The 23444-nt window shown below is 35.6% G+C and overlaps 1 protein-coding gene across 1 annotated transcript; it reads left to right on the plus strand.

Moving 5' to 3' along the window:
* Nucleotides 1-16783: 16783 nt before the first annotated feature.
* Nucleotides 16784-20616, plus strand: pax1a (paired box 1a). Its single transcript, XM_056768018.1, has 5 exons — nt 16784-17041; nt 17373-18002; nt 18759-18892; nt 19195-19405; nt 20100-20616. Exons 1-5 carry the CDS (start codon nt 17038-17040, stop codon nt 20189-20191), a joined length of 1071 nt encoding a protein of 356 aa, XP_056623996.1. The 5' UTR covers nt 16784-17037; the 3' UTR covers nt 20192-20616.
* Nucleotides 20617-23444: the final 2828 nt, after the last annotated feature.

Genomic DNA, 23444 nt, shown 5'->3' on the forward strand with positions numbered 1-23444 from the left:
CTTTAAAGAGATTTAAAGTCTAACCAAAATTTAAGTGTGAGTGCGAAATAAATCTTCAAACTAAAAAAAACCAAGACTGCTACCCTAGGTGTTATTTCAAAGCACAGTGATGGTTTAGTTCTAATAATAAAAGAGATCTATACAGGTAATAAAGTCTTTAGTAAAGTCTGTAATGTCGTCTAGCACAGGTATATTTCGTTCATGTCAGGTAGGTAATGAGGAAAGAGACATTTTTGGTCAGGATTCTTATAAAGATGTTAGCCTTCTGGTGAAAGAAAACTGTCTTGTTTGGTCAAAACACCAACAACTAGAAAGTGAAGAACTCAATTACAGGTGTAGAGTGTCACACACTTCCATTTCACCTCAGCTTATTTCTGTTTTACTCTAACAAAACAGAGTCACTCTTTATCCTTTACTGCCACCTGCTGGCGCTTCAGATGAAAACATAAACCTGTCACATGTAAACAACTCAGAACTAGTTGGCTTGTTCTACATACATTTGTCTACACAATGTATATTGATATATGTTATTTAATAATACATAAATGGTGGATTGAGGTTATGATATAAAAACCAAATGATGAAGAAAGAAAACTTAAGCCATCATTAACGCAGCCTCCTGTCATTACAAACCTGTTTGTCTTTCCGTCTTCACAAAACAACATATTTTGGAGAATGTTGTTAAATGGACTTCATTCTCTTGCTCTGGTTATGTCTCCAAACAATAGAAGTGAATGTGTTGTTCGGCTACCAACTTTCTTCAAAATATCTTCTTTGTGTTCTGCGGAAGAAAGTGAGTCATAAAAGTTTAAAACGACAAGAAGGTGAGTAAATGATGACAGCATTTATTATTTTGGATGAACTTTCACTTTTATTCCTGTGGAAAAAATAGTAACAAAGCATTCAAATAAGCTTATCCAAATGCCAAATTCTATTGATAAACATTTGTTTATTTTCAACAAGTACAGAAAGGTCACATCTTACACAAACAAAACATTTTAAAGGCTCAGATTAGCTAGACATGCAAAAGCTGCATATTTCTTTTTTATTATTTCACATGTAAAATACGTTAACTTGGTCATTCCTAGAGCTGTAAAACATAAAAAAATTTCAGGTCTGCCATTACACAATTAAATGACATCCTGTAATAGACAAATACATAATGGCTCAATAATCTCCAATCAATTTCCATTAACGTACACATTTCATTTGACAGATTTTTATAAACAATCCTCCAAACTATAAGAAAAATGTTTTGTGCATCCAAGAAACAAAGCAAATATTTAAATAATGTGCAGAACTAATTTAATGCTTGTTATGTCTTGCATATACTGTATCTAAGTAAGAACTATATTGAGTATATTTTTTATCATAAATGATGAGGGAAAGTATCAGAGCTTTAGGTAGACTGTCAGTCAAAAGACATACAAATATGTGTTTGAAGTCACCGATTAAAATACTAATGAAAAAAATGACCAAGTTATATGAAAAAAAATGACTTAATGTCATTTGAAAAAGACAGCAAATTGTAGAAAAAAGAAATCTAAGACATTTAATAAAATAATTGAAATAAAATACTGAAAAATAAATAAAAAAAATGTACAAAACAAAAATACCCTAATAATAACTACTCTACAAAGAGTAATATGACAAGTCCAAATCAAGTTTGCATTTAAAATTAAAGGTCTATTATATTTGGGGTTAAGTTTATGAGTCCTTTCTGAGCTCTAAATATAGGAACCCGATGCCTCTTCACAATAAACCTCACATTTGGGTTAAGGTTAGATTTTTTTGTCAGAAATCTCATTCACCCAACTTCACAAAAGAATGTGTTGAATTTATTATTTAAGAGAGTTCATCAGCAAAGGCATTATGAATGCAAAGATGCTGTTTCAAAGTATCATTGTTGTGTTGAGAGACACATTATTGATTGTTCTAATGTGTCACAAACATTCCATTGTATTCGGCTTCATTATTTATTCACCCCTATTGAGGTTATGTTTCCACCAGCATGTTTAAGATGTTTATGGCTAAGCATGACCGAGATCGAGAACTCTTCAACATAGGCCAGTGTTTATGACCTGAATGTGCACTTTTCTTCCGTCTATAGTGCCTTCCTGGAATGTCTCAGTAAAGACTAGATATAATAAATCACTTTTTTAAATAGTGACTATTCTCTTTATTAACTGTTAGGACAATGCTATAACTTATAAGTAATACACATACATATATAGTATGTATACTTTATAGTATATATGCACATAGTACAAGATTTTGTGCAATATAAAATAAGGTCTGCATTAAAATTACATTAAAATCATAAAAACTAAACAATGAGGAAAGAGAAATGTTTCAATTTTTTTATATTTATCTCAAGCTCAACAAGCTGTTTTGAAAAGTTATGACCTCTTGTGAAATGTTTCTACTTTACTGCTGTGTTCCTTTAAAACCGATTGTGCTATCTTGTCATCACTCATATTTATCTATTTTCTTTCTCACCTGAAAACCTGATATGACCACAGTACTGAAGGATGTGAGAGCTGTGTTCCAACCAATGTAATAGAGAGCACATTTTTGTCCTCATACATGTTAACCTCTGTCTGTCACCCCCCCCCCCCCCTCAAAACACACACTATTTTAAACAGGATTAACCACTTTTCACTAGCACACTATTGTGTAACACAACTGTGATATTTACAAGAAGCTGTAGCAATGTTATAAAAAAGATACTGCTCAAATTATTATGTGTAGTTCATGAAATAAGACATTATCCTCCTCATCATCATCATACCATCAAGGGTATAACGAATCAAAGATACATTTAAGATGCATTGTTTTTGTCAAATAATATTTATAGTTAAAGGAATACTTTACACATTCAATTCAGTTTATAGCCTAGTGCATATAACAACGTTGTACCAAAGCAGCTTTACAAAAACAAATATGAGCAATAGAGACATAAAAGAACAGTACAAAATAAGGAAAATCGGTCATAAAAAAAGTAGGTAAGATGCATGGTGAGCAACATGATTTAAGAGATGAATACATGAGACACACAGACATATAGGCTTAACGAAATTGGAGTTTGGTAGTTATTGTCATAGTTTTTACATAGAACTTGAAATAACTTTAAGGATGAATATTCATTACAAAATATAACCAGACAAATGCTTGTTTTGTCTTAAATAATCTGGGCCCTGCTCTGCTGGTTAAGAAACACAGCTTTACATGGAGTAGGTCGCCCCCTCATGGGCACAGAATATACAGCCGCACAATTATTTTAGTTTTTAGTTTTTTTAATTTACTATTTATAGGTATGTGTTTAGGTGAAACTATCATTTTGTCTCATTTCATTCTGTGAACTACAAAAAATATTTTTTCCAAATTTCAAATAAAACTTTGTTTCTATGTTAAAAGGTGAATATACCAGAAATGAGGCTCTGTATTTTTCCAGACCTCAAACATTGCAAAGAACACAAGTTCACTTTTAAGCAATACAACAGTCACAGCTCGACATGTATTTAGGAAAAGTTCAACAATTATTTTTTATGTGATAACCTGGATTTGTATCACAGTTTTCAACTCACATAACCGATTCACCCTGCGACTCATTGTTTGCCGGCTTGCCGTCGCAGTTTGTCTATGTTAGGCCTACTCTAGTTTATTGTTTCGTTGTTTGTTTTATCACTCGCACTGCTTGCTCTTCACTGGTGTACGATAGCCTGACTTTACTGAATATTCGTTCGGGGGTGTCCGGTTGTTAGAGTCGCTGCCCTAGAGTAGACTGGCACTGCATTCACGACGTTGCACATAACATAATCTTTTCCTGACTCCATTCCAGTGTCAATGGCGTTGATTAATTAAAGATCTTTTGCAAATATCTTTAATCTTGAACAATCTTTTTCATGAATTAGACATCATGAATTTTTATCTTTTATTGTTCTTTCCTTTTGACAATATGTTAATTTTGAGGGATTTCAATATACATGTTTGCTGTCCATCAAACAGTGTGTTTCTGGTCCAACACATGAGCGTGGTCAACGCTTGACTTTGTCTTATCTTTGGGGATTTCAGTTGGTAGTTTGCAAATTGCTGAAACTGTCTTCCCTGATCACAAAACTGTTCTTTGTAACCCTATTTTCCCATGTGTTCTGCAGAGTATGAATGTTTTTGCCTCTGTTGTCTCTCGCGTTCTCACTCCTTGTACTGCTAGTGAATTTTCAGCGGCTTTTGAGGATTCTCCTTTAACTACATTGATTGAGTCTCCCTTCTCCTGTATTGAACCTGAAGATTTGGTTAGTCAGTTAAACCCTGTATGTACATATATTTTAGATTTGAATACCAGGAAGAAAAAGGTCAAGACACAGCCCTGGATGAATAGTAATAGCCGTGCTAGGAGGGGTGAACGCAAATGGCTCAAAGATAAATTACAGGTTTCCTTCTCGTTTATTTAAAGAGGCTGGTAATACTATTGGTAACAGCATCTTAACCATTATGAATAGCAGCCTGACATGCCAGCAAGCTTTAAAAATGCAGTCATCCAGCCTCTTCTTTAAAATGCTGGCTTAGATTCCTCTGATATTAATAGTTTTCATCCTATCTCAAAATGATCTAAGATATTGGAGAAGATTGTGTATGCACAGCCTAATGATTTTTGGTGAAAAACAACATTTCGTATAGATTCCATTCAGGGTTTAGAACCGGCCATAGTACAGAGTGAGTTCTTTTGAGGGTTACTAATGACGTTCTACGTGGGGCTGATACTGGAAGTTGTGTTGTTCTGTTACTTTTGTTCTGTTAACTGTTCAGACACAGTTGACCATAAGATTCTCATAGACCGCCTGAGAGATCAGGTTGGCATTCAGGGTTTAGCCTTGGAATGTTTTTTTCTCATGTTTAAGAGATAGGACTCTTCATCTGTTGCCCCTCTCATGTGTGGGGTTCCTCGGGGCTCAATTTTGGGTCCGGTTTTGATCTCCCTTTATATGCTCCCTCTAGAATTGATCTTTGAAAAACATGACATTCATTATCATTTGTATGCTGAGGAAACTAAATGTGAATAAGTCTGAGTTTATTTTATTTGGTCAAAAGGGATGTGTGGAGGATGTCATTGACTGCCTGAGGTTACTTCCAGGGGAAAATCTTTCTAGTGTGAAAAACATTGGTGTCATTTTTTTACTCTGAGCTCAAATTTGATCGTCAAATTAATTCCATTGTATAAATAGCTTTTTACATCTCAGATCTATATATAAGCTGAAGTCCATCCTTTCTTTTGAGGACTTGGAGAAAGTTGTACATGCTTTTTTGTCATCTCGTTTGGATTATTATAATCCATTTTATCTGGGTGTTAGTCGGGCCTCTCTCTCTTGCCTGCAGCTGGTTTAGAATTCAGCTGCTGGGCATCTAATGTTTATCAAGAAGAGAGAGCACATTACTCCTGTGCTGATCAAACTACACTGGCTTTTTATACGTTAAAGGATTCATTACAAAGTGATGTTGAATGTTTTTAAAGCTTTGCATGGTTAAACACCAGGGTATACTCCTGATCTAATCAGTTTGCAGAAATCCAATAAGTCTTTGTGTTCAAATGATCAATTACATCTGATGGTTCCTCAATCTCGCTTAAAATACAAAGGTGATCGAGCCTTTTTTTGTTGCTGTTCCAAGGCTTTGGAATTAACTTTCTCTATCAAATCTTCTTCTGTGCGTTGAAAACTAATTTGTTTTCATAAGCATTTGAAAATGTCTTTTAAATGTGTTCATTGTTGTTGTGTGGTATGTGTTTAATTGTTGTTTTTCTGCCTTTTAGTCTTTCTGTACAGCACTTTGGTTTCCACTTTGTGGTCTTGAAAGTGCTTTTTAAATAAAGTTTGAGTTGAGTTGAGTAGAGTAGAATGTGTGGAGTGAATTATAGTGCCATTGTGTTACCTAATGAGCCTTTTCAATACAATAAAAACAACATCATTCTTTCTTTATCTGGAGCGAAGTTTTGTTTGGTGTCCGTGTCCCCTTCCCGAAGTGATCTCCGGGGGGCAATATATCCCATTTGGAATGCACCGTGAGTCTTTGGGGAATATATGTGGGACTTTGATATGAAGGCTTCACCTCACTATCATTCTTGCGCATATTAGCTTCATATGACGTCATCAGCACAATACTATATCTCAGCGGTATAGGATACTTTGGCTTGACTTTTTAGTAAGTGTAAGTTTTGTAAGTGTAAGTGTAAGTGAATGATGACACACCATGTTTTCTACAGTCTCTCAGACACATAGGGTGCGTCCGAAATTGCTTACTTCCATACTATATAGTAGGCCAAAATGAGTATGAGTCATGAGTAGTAGGCTATGTCCGAAACCTCACTATGCAAAAAAATCAGTAGGTGAGAAATAACCGGATGGTCTAGTACTTCCTCTGAGATTTGTGAGTGTGGAACAGATGGACACTTATCTATCCCAAGTATTTCAAAAGTAAATCAAACAAATATAGCAGAAAACATTAAGGCAGACGTCTGTTTTTAATGTAAGTTCCAATGAATGAATTTCTCATGACTGAATTATGTTTTTATCAACACTCAAGTGTAGTTGTTGTTAATACGTCATGGGTCAAAGAACGTACAGGTCACATGACCATAAAACATGTCAGACGCAGTATGTCCGAAATGTATTCATACTACTCCCACTCATACTATATAGAACATACTGTTTTAAGGCCGATAGGTACTTGTTCAAATTCAGTTCATACAGTCACAGTATGCGATTTCGGACGCAGCCAAAGTCTTACCTCGTAGGCCTACTCTGTTGAGAGTGCATACGCATACTGTCTCGCAATCAGACATTCAGCATTCACACAGACAAGTCCATCCCACTTTCCATCGCCCAACAACCTCTTCATGCTGTGTGTAATCACACATACACACTTGAAGTGTCTTATATCTATTTCCCATTTTGATTATTCTTTCTCACACTTATTTGTTGTTGACATTTACCTGTATTGTGCTTGTAAGCGTCCGTCTGGCTAGTCCATTGTGTTGCGTTTCTTGAGCCCCAAATTTGAGCACCGAGAGGCCTGGCTATACCAAGCTCTGTTGCGTCCTGTTCGTCCTAAGGTGCATTTGTTTATATGTAATATTATGGAAACATTTATATTTATTCTTATATACAAAAACGGATGTCATGTATATTTTCCATATTCAGGTATTGTGGTGCTGTGAGTTGTTACTTACAGATATATCAGACCTTGGAAGACCCGTTGTTCTAATGTGTCAAATCTACTTCATGTACACTCAAAGGTATATTTCAACATAATCCTTAAAAATAGAGAACATGTAGGCTATATAAATAGCTATATAAATAAACTTTAAATATTATGTTGAGTTCACTTAAAGAAAACGTATAATTATACAGTGTTAAAACTACAAAAATAGTAGTTAACTGTGCGTGTACTACATAGTTTATTTTCATCCTTTACTAAATGTACTAGAGGTTTTGAACTAACCAATATCTATAAGTTAACATGTAGTTAAAGGACAGAAAACAAAGTAGTTTTACTATGGGGTGCTTCTCAATGCTCAAATTGATGACTCCTTGATTCCTCAGTCCTCCAGCCTGCGACCCAGAATCGATCAAGCTCACCAATTTTGTACATCTCAGCTGTCTAACTGCAAGGAGGTGACAAACAAGCTCAAACAAATGTGATAATTCAGTTTATTTATTAGATTATTAAAAATATGTTTTCAATACTGATTCAATACATTTTTGGCTTCTTATTTTGTAGTTTTATTTTCGCCTTACTGAAGTGGAGATATGAAGTCTTAAGTGTGTTTAACTTTATTTTTGTTGTTTTAAGATTGTTTTCATGTTTAATGCTTTGATATTTGATGAACAAGAATTAAATTTATTTAGCGAGTGAGGTATGCCTCATTCTCTTGCATTCTAAGGGGGGACTAACATTTCACATCTCTTGTAAATATGGAGCAATTGAAATAGTTCAACTTTTCAGAGTGCCGCACGTGCACCGGGGGAAATTTGAAAGAGAAAGCTGCTCGGCTTGGTTTTTTCACGCGGTTATCGATGCAAAATGTGTGTCGCACCTTAGGTGGTGGAGCTAAAGTATGAAGAAAGGTAATGAGGATGCACAAATAAGTATACTAGCTGTGCAGTCAAACTTGTATACTTTAAACTTGTATATAGGTATGCTTTATGTGTGAATTACTGATACAACAAAGTATAAATATACTTAAACGTCTACGTAGGTATACTTAATTAAATTTAAGTGTATTTATTATTTTGTAATGGTACACTAAGGTAAAAATGTATTCTCTCTTTTCTTACATTTTAGATATATACTGAAGTATGGGTATATTGTGCAAATCACACAGAAATGACAAACATTTCAGGTTAACTGTACTTCTGCATTTTCTGAACATGTTCCCTTTTCATTGTTCTCTGTGAAATAAAAACGTTAAGACTTGACAAAAATTTAAAACGATTTTTAAACCAGAATCAGCCAGAATAAACAAAAAACAAACTGGATAAATAACAGCCCTAGTGAAAAATAAATATACTATAATTTATTTGAAATACATCTATTTCATACTGAGCATACTGTAAATCCATTTACTTCTTATGTACGTAGTAAAAATACACTGTGATTGTATTTGTGGTGTACTAAATATGTTTCCTTAAAGTCTGCAAAATTGGAACATCTAATTTTGTACTTAATATACTTTAATTGTGCAGAAATAGTGCTGAAGTCTAAATAAAGATATATTTAAATGTATTTGACTTTGAATTTGTATTTGTATAAATGTATAAAACACTGACTTAAGAAATGTTCAATGTGTTTAAGAGCTCCAAATAAAGTTTAATTATAATTTTATATCAAGTCGTTTGGCAGTGTATTTTTTTTTAATTCATACATTCAATCATTTTTTTTTAATGATTCTTTTTACCAGCGAGGTATTGATGTCAGACACTTATCACGCCTGTGACTGTGCATGGTGTTCCATGATCATTTGTGAGTGTTTTGTTTTTACCAAAAAAAAGTGTATCTTGGCTAATGTCTCTCCCTGTTCCACTTCCATTTTAAAGTTTTTACCTTGTAGAGTTTACGCAATTATTGACAGGTCTCAGATCTGCTACTTCTCCCATATCCTGTTTGCCTATGTCGGTTGAACTCTCAGCCATCCAAAGCATAAATTGAAACCAAAAATTTGACATCCACAGACAGGCTTTATCCCACACAGCACATTTGAGACTCTCCATAAAAAAATTAATCACCTCCTGTCATGTGAGGTGAAAAGTTGACCTTATGTGAGCCCTATTCTATCCTTTAAATGTGCCAGTGGCAGACTTTTTACTAAGGCTCTAATCCATTTAATGTTTTTTTCTGATTTAGAGATGCACAATATATATATCAGAACGATACATTAATGCCTGATAAATTATGATTAATTTCCTCTGGTTGACCACTTCATGTGCATGATGCTCACAGGTAAAATACAAAACAGTATGGTCTTTCTGATGTGATCATTCACTCACTGCAAAACATTGTTGATATATTTATCGATGTGTAAATTATAGGTACAAAAGCATACTGTTTAAAGCAGATTGCAGTTTGAATGCTTGAGGTCTTGAGACCTGTTAGACTCTTTTTAGAACACATTTGTTGGTTGCTCTGTAAAAATGTCTATGATTTTCTTTCATCAACATCATACCACAAAAGTAAAAATATTAAGAAGGAAACTTTAACTAGTGTAAAATTGGCTTGGTACATGATTTTCGATGAAAAAAAACCCTAAATGTTACCTTGTTTTCTACGTGTGGGTGTGCTCTGTCGCTCGGTGATGACATGTAAGCAAATTGTCTAATAAGGGACTGAGAATGTTTGTTACGACACGAGAATCCACCTTCAAAAAAAAGTTTCCGAAACCAGTACGAACCATGGCGGAGTGAATCAAGCTCTGAAATCGTACGTCATGCGTTCAACTCGTTTTTGACAAGCTGACCACGTTAAGCTTGAGAAGCCATCACGTTTAACAGTTTAAAGAACTCATAATGCATGAAATAGCATGTACATCCGCTTTAAATGGCACAACAGAAAGTCAGAGGCACTTAAAATGGCTTACTTTAATGCTTTCGCAAACATGATGGTTCAGATGAACATTAATTCACATAGACAACATTACTTTCACGTAACTTTGTGTTCTGCAGAAGAAAGTCATTCAGGTTTGCATAGTCTAGTTGTAGTCATTTCAATAGTGATTGATGTGAGTCTCTTTACACAGCATGGCTACGTACACAGTTACCTGAGGCTGTTGTTATATCACTTTCAGGTGAGAAGATATTTACCTGTAGCTACCCAGATCACCAGCAGAGTGCTGTCAACTTTGACCGGGTGATGTGTGTGTCATTGTAGGCTTGAGACTACTGTATTAAACAGTTTGCTATTTCTGAAAGGAAGGTGGGAGGTATGGCTAATGAGTCGTTTCCTCATACATTTTCTGTTAAATCTATATTTTCTTGTATTAATATTTTTAATGTTTAGCTACCAAAACAAAACGTGGGTGTTTGTGTGTGTGTGTGGAAAAGTATGCATTTTGGGGGAGGAATGGAGGGGTGTTTTGGCAGATCAGGTTCTGTCTGACAAGCTCAGGCTGGCTCACACTTCTTTCTGACCTTGCTCGAGAGAACGATGTTAAATTCTACAACTTTCAGCAGAGATGTTATTTTTACACGTTCAGCTGAACAGCAGCTCCGTGTCATCTGCTTCACAAATGCTGGAAATCCCCTCGTGGATGAATGTTTATCATTATTATTTGCTCAACAAAGTCTTTGAATTAGCCTTTCACCAGAGCATTTCAAATGCAAACATGTCAAACAGCAGCAGGTATCGCCATGTGTCCTGTTTTTATGCTCTTGCAAACATTACCGAAATCTCCTGCACAAATTAAGTAAATTATTTTTGACCAGAAATTATCATTGTAATAATTGAAACCTTCAAATCACACAAAGTGAGATGGAGTGAGATTCTAAATCTGTCACGGTCCATTCATAGACGGACAAAGGTTTATACAATTGGAAAATTAATACTAGAGAGCCAAAAGATAGCTAAACAACTTCCAGACTCCTCCATTGAAATGTAGTTAAACATCACTTATTCAAACATGATTTATTTTAAAAGAAATATGAACTTAAGCTGTGTTTGCCTTGAAAACACAGCCCGCTCGTATGTTTCTGTTGGCCAATTAGACCTATCTTTTTTCCAAAAACTGATATTACAGTTATTCAGCATTTTCCTCCACAAGAGCGACGTTTGATCAATCCATGTGTGACTGCGCAAACAAGCTGGCATTATGCGAACACGGAGCTTAACGCATGCGGCTTTCAACAAATCGTCCAAATGACAGACGAGCAGCAGCACAGGTTCGAGGGTATTTCAGGAAGTCAGTAGCTCTTTTATGTGAAACGTGGAAGCAAGACATACGCTGAACACCCAAAACAAACCCGCGGCCTGAGCCGGCTGGCATCAGCACGAGGGCTCGAATAAGGGATGGTATTTATGTGTGTCTGGCACAAGGCTGAGAATGAGACCCAGGCATTTCGGCACCTACAATGTGTCAAAATCAGGCCAATTTTTTACCACTTCATAACCGAGAAATCTACAACGCTCCTAATAGATAATAGCAATGGACTGTATATGAACCACATAATAGTGAAGTTCCTCATGTCACTTCCTTAATGTTTTTACAATACGTTCAATAAAACATTAATGGGAATCCAATATGGCTGACATGTTCAATGAGCGAAATTGACATTTCAGCATGATATCCTGCTAGCTAATTTGTATGAATTCAAACGATGTGAATCACCAAAATGTAAAAAAAAGATGTCTCTGCGTGCAAGGACATTATATCTAAATGTACAAACGAGGTTGTACAAATTCAAATCACATCCACCTCCATAATAGTTACAAATTGCGGTAACACAATACAATAAGGTTGTATATGTTCACCTCAGTATATGCATTAGCTAATGTAAACGTAAACGTTTCATTATATTTCGTAGGTAAATGCAGAAATGAACATTAAAGTAGATTGATAAATGAATTTCACAAATACAATCTTATTGTGAAGTGTTACCCAAATTGTCTTGAGAATGTGTTAGGGCATTGTTTGGAGGAAAACATGATGACTAGTTCCGATGTTAACGTTTACTTATCATCTCTCTCACACACACACGCACATTAAGAAAGAGATAAAGAAAAAGTGACCGAGCTTGTTTTGTTGTGACATCAATACTCGCTGCGTCTTTAAAATTCCAGTGTCACAACTGCGTTATTATACTGGTCACACTGACAGATATCAGCTTTCAGATTCATTTATCTTGAAAGGAAAAAACTGTCAAAGACACACACTGCCCCTATTCCTCTCACAAAAAGCCATATCTGTGGCCTCGATTTTGGTTTTGTAGAAAGAGATATCTCACCGCCTCCCTGTCCTCACTGAGCGTTGTGGTACCAAGATTTTAACATTAAAAATACTTCACATGTTATGTTGACGAAGGGTGAGCTCAGGCTTACGAGGCTCCTGGAGTGTTGTTTTTAAAATGATTACAGCTTCCTGGATTAATTAAAACCAGAAGTGAAGGTTCTTTTCCAAACCAAACATATGATGGCAACATAAACTGAACAAGTATGGAAGCCAGCTGACTTTCTCAAGTTGTGAAAGACATCAGTGCAGACAAAAGGATGAAAAGGGCACTGACCACATGTGATGAAGATTCAAGCCAGATCTCTATTGTCCCTGGTGTTGTTCTAAATATTGATTTGTTTGCAAGACCAAACCACCGCAATTGTGGTCCATTGTAAATGACAACAGACATTCATTTCATCTTGTCTCTCAGTTTACAAAGATGAGTAGGAAGCCTACCAGACAAAAAGGTGTGTTTACGAATGTAAAGCTCTTTTTTTGGTCACCATTTATGTTGTAACTACTATTTGAAAGGCCTTTTCAAGAGTTCATGTTCTAAGTCCTGGTTTGGCGTTCGGCCAGTTCTTTAAAGTCTGATAGTGGTCCTAAATGGAGCATCTTGCTGTGAATAATGAGACTGATTACATTTCCTCATCTGTCACTTAGAACACACCTTTGTCTCTATGCAACATGCACCTGCATACACACACACACGCACCCATGCATGCACACAGACACACACTTTATGGCAAACTCAAAATTTCCTCAAAGGCTCACATCAATTCGCAAGCATCAAAGCCAAACAATTGTTACGTCTTACAATCAAATTTTGGGTTTAAAAATCTATTGTAGAGTGATGAGAGAACACACAATGTCATTCAACTCAGTCACACAATGTCATTCAACAGTGTCATTGTATATAGTAAAAAATGTGTTGGGCCAAGCTAAGAATCATGCTTCTTGTTGAAATATTAACCAATTTTGTCTTTAAATTGTTATTTAGTTATTAAACCAAGACTAAATCATCGTTACTTATTGTCATTTTTTTAAATTCTGATAAAGTAGAATCAGCACACCAAGAACTGGCCTCATTCATCAAGGGGGGGGGGGGGTTAAAAGGGAACTGACATTCAACCTAAATATATGAGGTTACATGTTTTAACATTTGTCCATCCACATGATGCTATTTCACCATGAAACAACTATTCAGGGTTTTTCCACATGGGAAACATTTTTTTTCGAAAGGTCATAAACAATTAACCAGACTTTTACACTGGAGCTCCCTTTGCTGAACTTGGGGTGGAGACTTGGAACCATAAAAGCCTGCAGCATGTGCTCACAAAGTTCCAGATCACCACTTCAATAAACTTCTAATGAAAACCTTTTGTCTTTATCGAAGATGTTATAAGCAGTATAGCTACAGATAGCAGTATATATCCCATATTCGAAATTTAACTAATGTATTAAATAACGTGGACAAAATCCATTTTTATCCAAATTATTATTTGTATGGTATTATATATTAATTTGACTCAAGAGCGATTTATAAATTGAATAAAGAAATTGCAACCAAGAGTCTCATGACAGGTTCTGTTTAATGGTTCAATGATGAAATATGTTCTCATCTAACCTGCTAAATTAAATGATTGAATGTCTATTTTAAGATTACACCTTTAAAACTAAAATGATCCAGATGATATATAGATAAATATAGAAACACTTATGCTTTATTTTATTCACCCCATTTGGATTGTTGAAAGCACACAGCTCGGGCCTTTAGTGTAATAATTTCCATATAAAAAGAGATCATAAAACTCACAAACACTATATGAAAATCTGAGGCTAACAAGCCAAAATTCCTTTGACAACACACATAAGTCACCTTTTTGTGTAATACCTGTTTCTATTGCATCTGCGTAATCTGAATAATAATTGAGTACAAACTATAAGGCAAGTTAATAATTTAACATTGACAATAAAAAATGTCCGATTTTTTTTTAAAGTGCTTAATTCCTGCACACATATGCAAACAACAGCAACAAATATAATAGCTAAAGAAAGAGGTAAAACAAACAAATAGGCTGATTTCTATTCGATTGCTGCCGGTTTTATAAAAAATAGGCCTTCTACGTGCGCTAGTTTGATCCATCCGATTTGCCAAATCATATAGTATCTAAATATGTTTAAAGAGCAGATAAGGACCTAGATGGCACACATCTTCTAAAGTCGTTCTGAAGTGTGGAGTTATTGTGTTTGTTGTCTGTTTTGTATTTTTTCATGTCGAAGAAAAGTTGAAACAGATATTTACATCACTTTTATTATCTTTAGTTAGACAGGTCGGTCACCGTTCTATACTGTTAATTACACAAGAGGTGCATAGGTAGTCTATATGTAAAAACAGAATAATAATAGACTTTATGTGTACCTTTTATTAAATATGATTTCCGGCCAAATTGATGCTGATGGTAAAATTCGTCAACAATTTCCAATGATTTACTTTGTTTACGTAAAACAATTAAGACATTTTATTAAGATGTAGCCAAATCGTCAAAATATATATTTGTATTTGACAAAGGATGTAAAATATATATTATAAACGTGCCGTTTCGGCATTTTTGGTTTCTAATATTTTTTCCTTTTTCTGCCCTATCCTCGTGGAGCAAACGATACATTTACAAAAAAAAGAAAGAAAGAAAGAAAGAAAGAAAGAAAAAACTAGAGTCAATTTCTCTAATTTATCTATTCTAAAACACATTTTATTGTATTCATCAAGTCCTCAAGTCTATCGCCCAATGTCTAGTGCTTTACATATTTGAATAAACACATCACTCTAACAATTCAAGAATGTTTTGTGTTTACAACACATTCACAGTTAAAAAAAACAAGTAGTTTAGCACACAAATGCATTAATTGCAAACACCGTTATACTGTAAATGACAACAGCAGCAAGCAGCAGACTCCTCTACAACATGTCAACTGTCTCCTATACCTGATGTGTTTCCATTTACACGAGAAAGTCCATACATCTCTGTGCACGAAAGGTCTCACCTGAGAATCCCACGCAGAACACCGATGAAAGTAATTCATCCTTTGTATATTTCCCAGACGATAAAGCTGTTTCGATCTCCGCACATTTCCGTTCCCTGCACGAAGGGCATTGGACTACAAAGTGCAGTCCCTGCATTATCCAGATGAGGGAGACTTTTGGCTTTCTGCTCCTCATCTGTCCCTCATAGGTTAAACTTGTCTGACTATATCTTTTGAGAGGTCTTGTTTAAATACACCACTCGCCTGAGCATGATCGGTTTTCACATTTGTTTTAGGATTCAATGATGCCCGAATGCCACTAAGTGTGTTTTACGCACACATGAGGCTAAACAATTACGATAAATTACTCACATTTCAGATCCCTTTCCAACCTATATACCAACTCTGCCCTTACTGCAGTGTGCTGTCAGTCGAGCTGGAGTTATGTCTTCCATGTGTTCAAGACTTGTGGACTGAACGGATAGTGACACTGCTTCTTGTTCTATTGGGTCGTCTGTAAACTTTTACAAGTGACATTTTGTGAGCTAATAAATGATACCTTCTTTACGTCCACAGGAAACACATCAGGCATGCTGTGATAATGCTCGCCTTTGGAATTCAGTCAATACCCTACATATTCTATATAGTATTCCAGTGCAGAGAAATCGATTGCATTGGGCCTTGTTGCATTTGTAAAGATAAACGAATGTAGTATGTTGCCATAAGTGTTTTCAGATTTTTTGCTCACTCTCTCACTTGTGGACAGTCAGTGTAACCTCATGCTAATAGAACATTTGTATTATTTTATCCAAAAAGGCAAATAATAATAGACTATTTTTAAATGGTCAAATACACTCCCACATTTTGCATGTAGAAAATATAATTTGAATAGAAATAGAATAGAAAAATAGAAATAAAATAAAACAAAAATAAATGGTTTGTTAGACGGGCGCGGATCAATAAGCTAATGCGCACAACCTGAATTATTGTTGACCAACATAAATATGTATCTTGTATGCAAGACTTGCAGAGGATGTGTTTAAAACGTACATACTCTACATCTCACTATCAACAGCTTTTATTTTGTTTTAAATGTATTAGTCCATTTCTTGCTTTGGCTTTTTTTACTCAAAGCCTATATTTCATGCGGAAAGGTTTAACGCCTATGTGCGCTTCCTTGTGAAAGTTTAGTGAAATGGGTAAAATTGCTCATGCTGGATGGCACAGATGCGCACACACGCTCATTCGAAGACTCCTTGACCAATGAGATCAGCCCATTTCTCTCTGCGTAACCGGTTAGATTGACGTGGAGGACGCGTCAAATTAACTCCAGCAAATTTCAGCCTGCGGGATCAGACAAATCCTTCTTTAACTGGAGAGGATCTCTCGTATCCCATTCTGCATTGGACTGTGTTGACGTTTTGTACGTAGGGGTTTCGCGTCGGGAATACAGGGGAGTTTTTCGGAACATTGATATCTACTTTTCTACATGCTACAACGTTCGGCCATTGAAGGGAAACAGTTTGAAAGAAAAGCAAATGGGTGAGTTCTCCTTCACATTTGCATGGTTCATTGGCAGAGAGGTCAATAAAGCCAGAAATAACTGTAAAAGGTTTGATTTGTAATGCACAATTCCTTTGAACTTTTAGCATGCAAATAACTAAATTAAAATTGCATTTCATATGCATGTTCTGCTGTGCAGAAAAAAGTTCGACTGCCAGCCCAATAATCGTTACTGTTTGTCTGGGATATAGTATACTTAAGAGGAAAAATGCTTAATCGCCGTCTTATTTACATTCAAGTTTTGGCATCGAATGCTTTAATGCTCACAACGTTGATTTTCCAAAAATGAAATTACATGTCTTTATTTTAGAGCAAACCTACGGGGAGGTGAACCAGTTGGGGGGAGTTTTTGTCAACGGACGTCCTTTGCCAAACGCCATAAGATTACGAATCGTGGAATTGGCCCAGCTCGGGATACGACCCTGTGACATTAGCAGACAGCTCCGGGTCTCCCACGGGTGTGTGAGTAAAATCCTGGCGAGATACAACGAAACCGGGTCCATTTTGCCCGGCGCGATCGGCGGCAGCAAACCACGAGTCACGACGCCGAATGTAGTCAAAAACATACGGGAATACAAACAATCAGACCCCGGTATTTTCGCGTGGGAGATCCGGGACCGTCTTCTCGGGGATGGAGTATGTGACAAGTACAACGTGCCATCGGTCAGCTCCATCAGTCGGATATTAAGGAACAAGATCGGAAATCTCTCCCAGCCTCACCAGTATGAGAATGGAAAGCAAGCCTCTCCGCAGTCCAGCCTTTCTTATAACCACATTTACCCATATTCTTACCCCAATGCAATGTCTCCTTCCGGGACCAAAATGAGCAATACGACCGGTGTGCCTGTCACGGGTGGCCATGTAAGCATTTCCCGTGGCTGGCCTTCACCGCACACGGTCAGCAATATACTTGGTATTCGGGCTTTCATGGATCCTACAGGTGAGATTTATTAGCTTTGTGTTTTGAACAGCTCACTAAATGATGACATAGGCCTCAATGGCTTGATTTGTGGCGCATAAACACAGGGGGCCGCTGAGGCCTCCGTAATAACATAATGCATGGAAAATTCGTTTTAAATACATAATCTGTTGTTAGGATTAAAGAGATTTATCTGGAATTAAGAAAACTGAGTCATGAAGGTTGAATGATGCGTATCTTTCCATATAACATCGAGTAGGCCTCATGTCAAGCTGAAGAAGCGTATTTTGACTCTATTGAAAAGCCTGATGATAATTTGATATTTCATAATTCGTGTCCTTTTATTTTTTTTATATATTTCTTAAAAAAGATTGCTGTCTGTTTTATGTAATGTTTTTTTATACATCGAACAATCATCCTTTTTGCATCAATTGTAAATTGACGTATTTTCGATTCAAACAAATAAAATACACACCTTAAACTTGATTAATTAATCATGAACACAGTTTACGTATCTAAAATACGTTTTAAATAAACGTATTACGAGTCATGGATGCATGATGTCTTGCGCGATTTAGCGCTGTGGGTTTTTTACTTTTTTAAATGCCATTAAAATAAAATGGATAAAATAAATGGCTTTAAAATCGTTAAATAAAAAGAGGAAATATGTACACGTTGAAAATGTTACGTATTCAATGCGTAATATTTTTGCAGCATTGGATGTTCTGGTTGGGTGCGATGCTAAAGGTTAAATTCGGCTGAACTTATTTTTTTCAGCTATTGCTTGCGCTGAAGGGTACGCACCAAAGATGGAGGACTGGACTAGCGTCAATAGAGCGGCGTTTCCCTCTGCTCATGGAGTCAATGGCATAGACAAATCAGCTATTGAGACAGACATTAAATACCCTCAGGTACCTTCGTCATTATAAACGTTTTATTATATATTTTCTTTTGCCATTATTGATTATGTTACAGGGTAATTACAGAAATAAATACTGCCTAGTGAACAAATTGTAATTATTTAAGAAGCATATATTTGATGCACGTTTTTGGTAATATTGTCTACTTAAATTTACATTTATGCAGTGTGGCTAAAAAATGATTTAGGTGTGATGTTTGTTTTTCTTTTCGATATTACATTTCTCTCTGGCCCTTTTTCCTTTGGTGTGTGTGTCTGCTGCTCTGGTAATGTGCATGTTTTCTTTTCTTTTAGCCTTCGTCCTCTTTATCCAGTTATGTCCCGGCGTGCGCGTACTCTCCCTCCAATCAGTATGGCGTGTACAGCGGCCCAGCGGGCAGTTATGTGAGCTCAGGGCATCACTGGCAGTCCCAGGGCTCGAGCCTCTCCCACCCGGGCGCTGGAGTGACGATGCACCCAAGTGACATCCACTCTTCTATGGCCTTCAAACATGCAGTGCGAGATGGTATGCACAGTTGTGATTTGAATGCTCGTTAATTATTTTCGCTAGTAATGCTTTGTTTTCTAATGCATCTTGGCTGACTGTTAGCCTGATATTTTGCAGTGTTTTTTTTCATTAGCTGCAGCGAGAAATCCGGCATATAGTCTCAGTCACGCAAATAGAGTTTTGTGTCAGATTTGGTCATGAGGGGTTTCTTGACGTTTAAAAACTTGTATGAACTCATTTAAAACTGCAACAAATTATGCATGTTCTTAGACTCATTTACATCCCTATATAAATGCACTTTAAATGTCGATAAATAATACCACCTAATATACCTTTGAATTTTTAAACAGAGCTATAAGTAAACTCTGTGAAAAGGTTCGACGCCACATTTTGAGCACTTTGCATTTATGCATTTGGCAGATTTTATAAGTAGGCTATGTGTGTTACCTGGGTGTCGAATCAAGAACATTTGCGTTGCTCTACCAACTGTGGTTGCGGGAATCAATCGAAGTAATGCCTTTGCTTCAAAATTTTCATGAGTCATGACACACGTTAAGTTGGAAACGTAACATCGGATCCTTTATGAAGAATCTATCCCATTACGCAACATCAGTTAAGAAACAATAGGACAATGTGCGATTCTCTTAAAATTCTCTGAATGCATTGCAGCTTGTTTGCTCTCTAAATTTGACTTCGTGTTTGTCCACCGCAGGAGACAGAAAGCCCCCCAGTCCCATAAGCAAGCAGCAGCACGAGGCCCTGAGCAGCATACACGCACTCAGCCTTTCTACCTCATCGTCATAACACCACACAACAGTATAGAATAAAGCGCATTTCAACAACATAAACTGTAAGTTCAAACGGTTGTTCTGATCGAGCGGTGTACGGTTTCTGTAAAGCAAAAACGAATGTACTTTGTTCTTTACTGTAACAACGACTTGCCAATGACAAGACAGCGTTATTTGGTGGTTGGCTGTTTAGACATTATGTCCAAAGATTTTTCTCTATGCTATTTATGGATGCAAAAATTAAATTTGTCATTTTATTCATTAGTGCACGTCTCCATCCAATACATTTTAAGAAAATTCAACGCATTACATGGATACCATTACACAAACTCATGTGAACCAAGACATTATTTGTAATGTACATATGTAGAAAGCTTTAGTTATATATTTTTTATAAATTCTTGTGTAAATAAGCTAAATAAAGAAATTGCAGAAAACAAACAGCATTTAAGTCATTATTGTTGTTTTTTGCATATTTTCGCAAATTGTATTGTTTTCTCTGTGTTTTTCATAGTGACAATAGACCACTCTAAAAAACGCTTTAAAAATGTAGGCCCAATGTTTTTTTTTATTGTTGAATGTGAAGGTTTAGTGGACTGCTGTGCACAGAGCGATAGGACCATTGTTGTGTTCTCTCATGTGCGCTACTGGCGTAATGGTGCTTGGCCGCATTTGGCGCCTCCAGTGATGCTATCTGTGTTGATGCTGGACCAGTGCCACCCAGCTCCAATATCAAATATACATATAACACATGCGATTATCAATTTTTCTATCTGGGCATCGGGATATCGCGATTGGGCGAGTTCCTTTAAACAGTTTTACAGTCATTTTGGAGCGTTTTTAATGACATGTGTATTGGGTTCTCTGTTTGCAAACTTGTGCAAAAATGGAAAATGCCGAGCTTAGCATAAATGCATAGATGCTGATTATACGTTACAGATCTTCGGGTTACACTGACTTTTCGGTTGAAAACGCGTAAACAAACCGTTTGTCTAGAATTTGTAATTTGTATAAAATGATAAAAGTTTAATAATCGAGATAATAATATGTGCTCAATAGTCATTCTTTCTGATAATATCTAGCATATTTAGCCTACGTTTTAAATAGTATTCTTACAATTATAATTATTGTTATTACATTTATAATAATACAAATAATAATAAATGATCATGAGTGATGATAATTCTACGCACGAAGCTGTTTCGAGGTATAGGCTAATTCTTTTTTATTTCGCTTACGTTAGTTTGAATTTAATTTTGATAAATGTGGTGGTCTTTGGAAATCAGCAAAAGTATATCTGTCTTATAATTTATATTATGACATACAATGCCAAAATAAATATGTTACACTAGGTAACTTAAACATAGGTCGTAATATTATTGTAGCATGCACTATTCTATATCCTTATCTGCAATATTTAAACCAATGGAAAAGCCTAATTTTGGATTTGGCCGGGTCTGTATATTTGTTTGAGCCTATATTTCTGCGCTATTTAGTTATTGTTTAAAAAATGTCGTTTAATTTTTTACGTCAAATGATGTCTTTATTAATCATGTTTTCGATTTAAAGAGTAAAAAAGAAAGGGTAGCATATTGCATAGCCAGTCGAAACAACAAAGTGGGCCTATTAAAAACAGCTAGGAAAACACGAATGTGATCTTAAACATCAGCAAAGATTTATAAATATGTATAACTAGGCTATACTGCGTGCTTGTTTAATTTTAGCTGACAAATGTATTAATGATAAAGACCATCTATAACCAAAGTTTTCTGAAAATTCATAAAAATGTTCTTATTCAGAATATTATTGTTTTGGGACATCCGAATAAGTGTTAAAAATGATATTGCTGTGCAGCATTAATAACTAGAAAATATCTTGTAAAGGCCATGTTTTAAATTATAAAGTGTGCACAAATGATCTCCGGTGCATTTTAATCGTGTATTTCGAACATTTTAAAACATGGAGTCAAAAGTGAGATGTGTAAATATTTATGGCGTGAAAATAGACAATAACTTGACATCCAACATAGGGCAAACTCATCCAACCTTGTAAAAATGTGGATTTTCTGGTTTTTCACAACAACAGCAACAGTGCAAAACCAAAACCATTTGTGGCACAATTGTTGGCAAAATGAAGGAAGTAGTGATCTGGGTCACTTATTAATTATGTTTAGCCCATTTAATTTTAATGTTTAAATTTAACTCAATGTTAAATCGTCTTTTTGATGTTTTAAAGTTAAAAAGGAATGTATATATTTATTATATATAGTTTGGGCGTTTGTGTTGATACATTGTTGATCATTTTTTTGTGTTGATAATTTGCTCTTCTTTTTTTGTGTTGATCATTAGTTTGTAGCTAATCATAATGAAATAATGCAGTAAACGAGAGATTATTTTGAATAGGAATAAATCCAGGCCCATTGGTATATTATTCGTTAGATATAGGGTGTAACACGGTAACACAAGATAATTCTTCTCTTTGCCGCAAATAGGATGTAACTGCGTTTTGCCTGCTCCAGGAAAACGCAGCGGGTAACTGCTACAAGACCACGTTACTGTCTCTTAATCCATAAACCATTTATTACAGAGAAATGAAGCGCTGACTCCAGATTAGCAGTTGAGGGCAATTTTATACAAACATATTCTGTCGTTTGACATTCAGCTCACTCATGCAGTTTTTATTGCGTAAGTGGAATTCTTGAATTAAATGTATTAAATAAGCAGCATAAAATGTTCAGCAAAGTATGTAAAAGTTCCTTTAAAAATATCCATGTGAAATGTATTTCACAGAGATTATTTTGTTAAAAAGAAATTCACCGTGAACCTGTGGAGACACTCGGCATTTTAACCTGCATTGACGGCAGGGATTCATAAGCATTTGGCACTATTCACACTTTAAGCAATATACAAAATTCGTTCCCGAACAAATCTTTAAGATTCTTACCTTTTTGAGTCCGTAAAAATTCTTTTTTGTTTTAGAAAAAGACAGATTAATTATAAGGTTTTAAATGGGAAAAAACACGTGAAGATTTAATTTGCAAAAGCAGATAACTCGGTTGTTAAACACTTTCAAAAATCATATTTTTATTGTTTATCGTATTACTATTTTGTGAGCTGTATTTGTTTTTATTAAAACTTAATCAAAACAACCCAGCTGCATGGATATTGCACTCCTAAAAACGTGCATTAATAGGTTCTTTGTTGCCATAGAAGAACATTTTGGTTCCATAAAAAACCTTTAACATCTGAAGAACCTTTCTCTTTCAAAAA

This window comes from Triplophysa dalaica, chromosome 15, assembly GCF_015846415.1.
Source record: "Triplophysa dalaica isolate WHDGS20190420 chromosome 15, ASM1584641v1, whole genome shotgun sequence".
Classification (NCBI taxonomy): domain Eukaryota; kingdom Metazoa; phylum Chordata; class Actinopteri; order Cypriniformes; family Nemacheilidae; genus Triplophysa; species Triplophysa dalaica.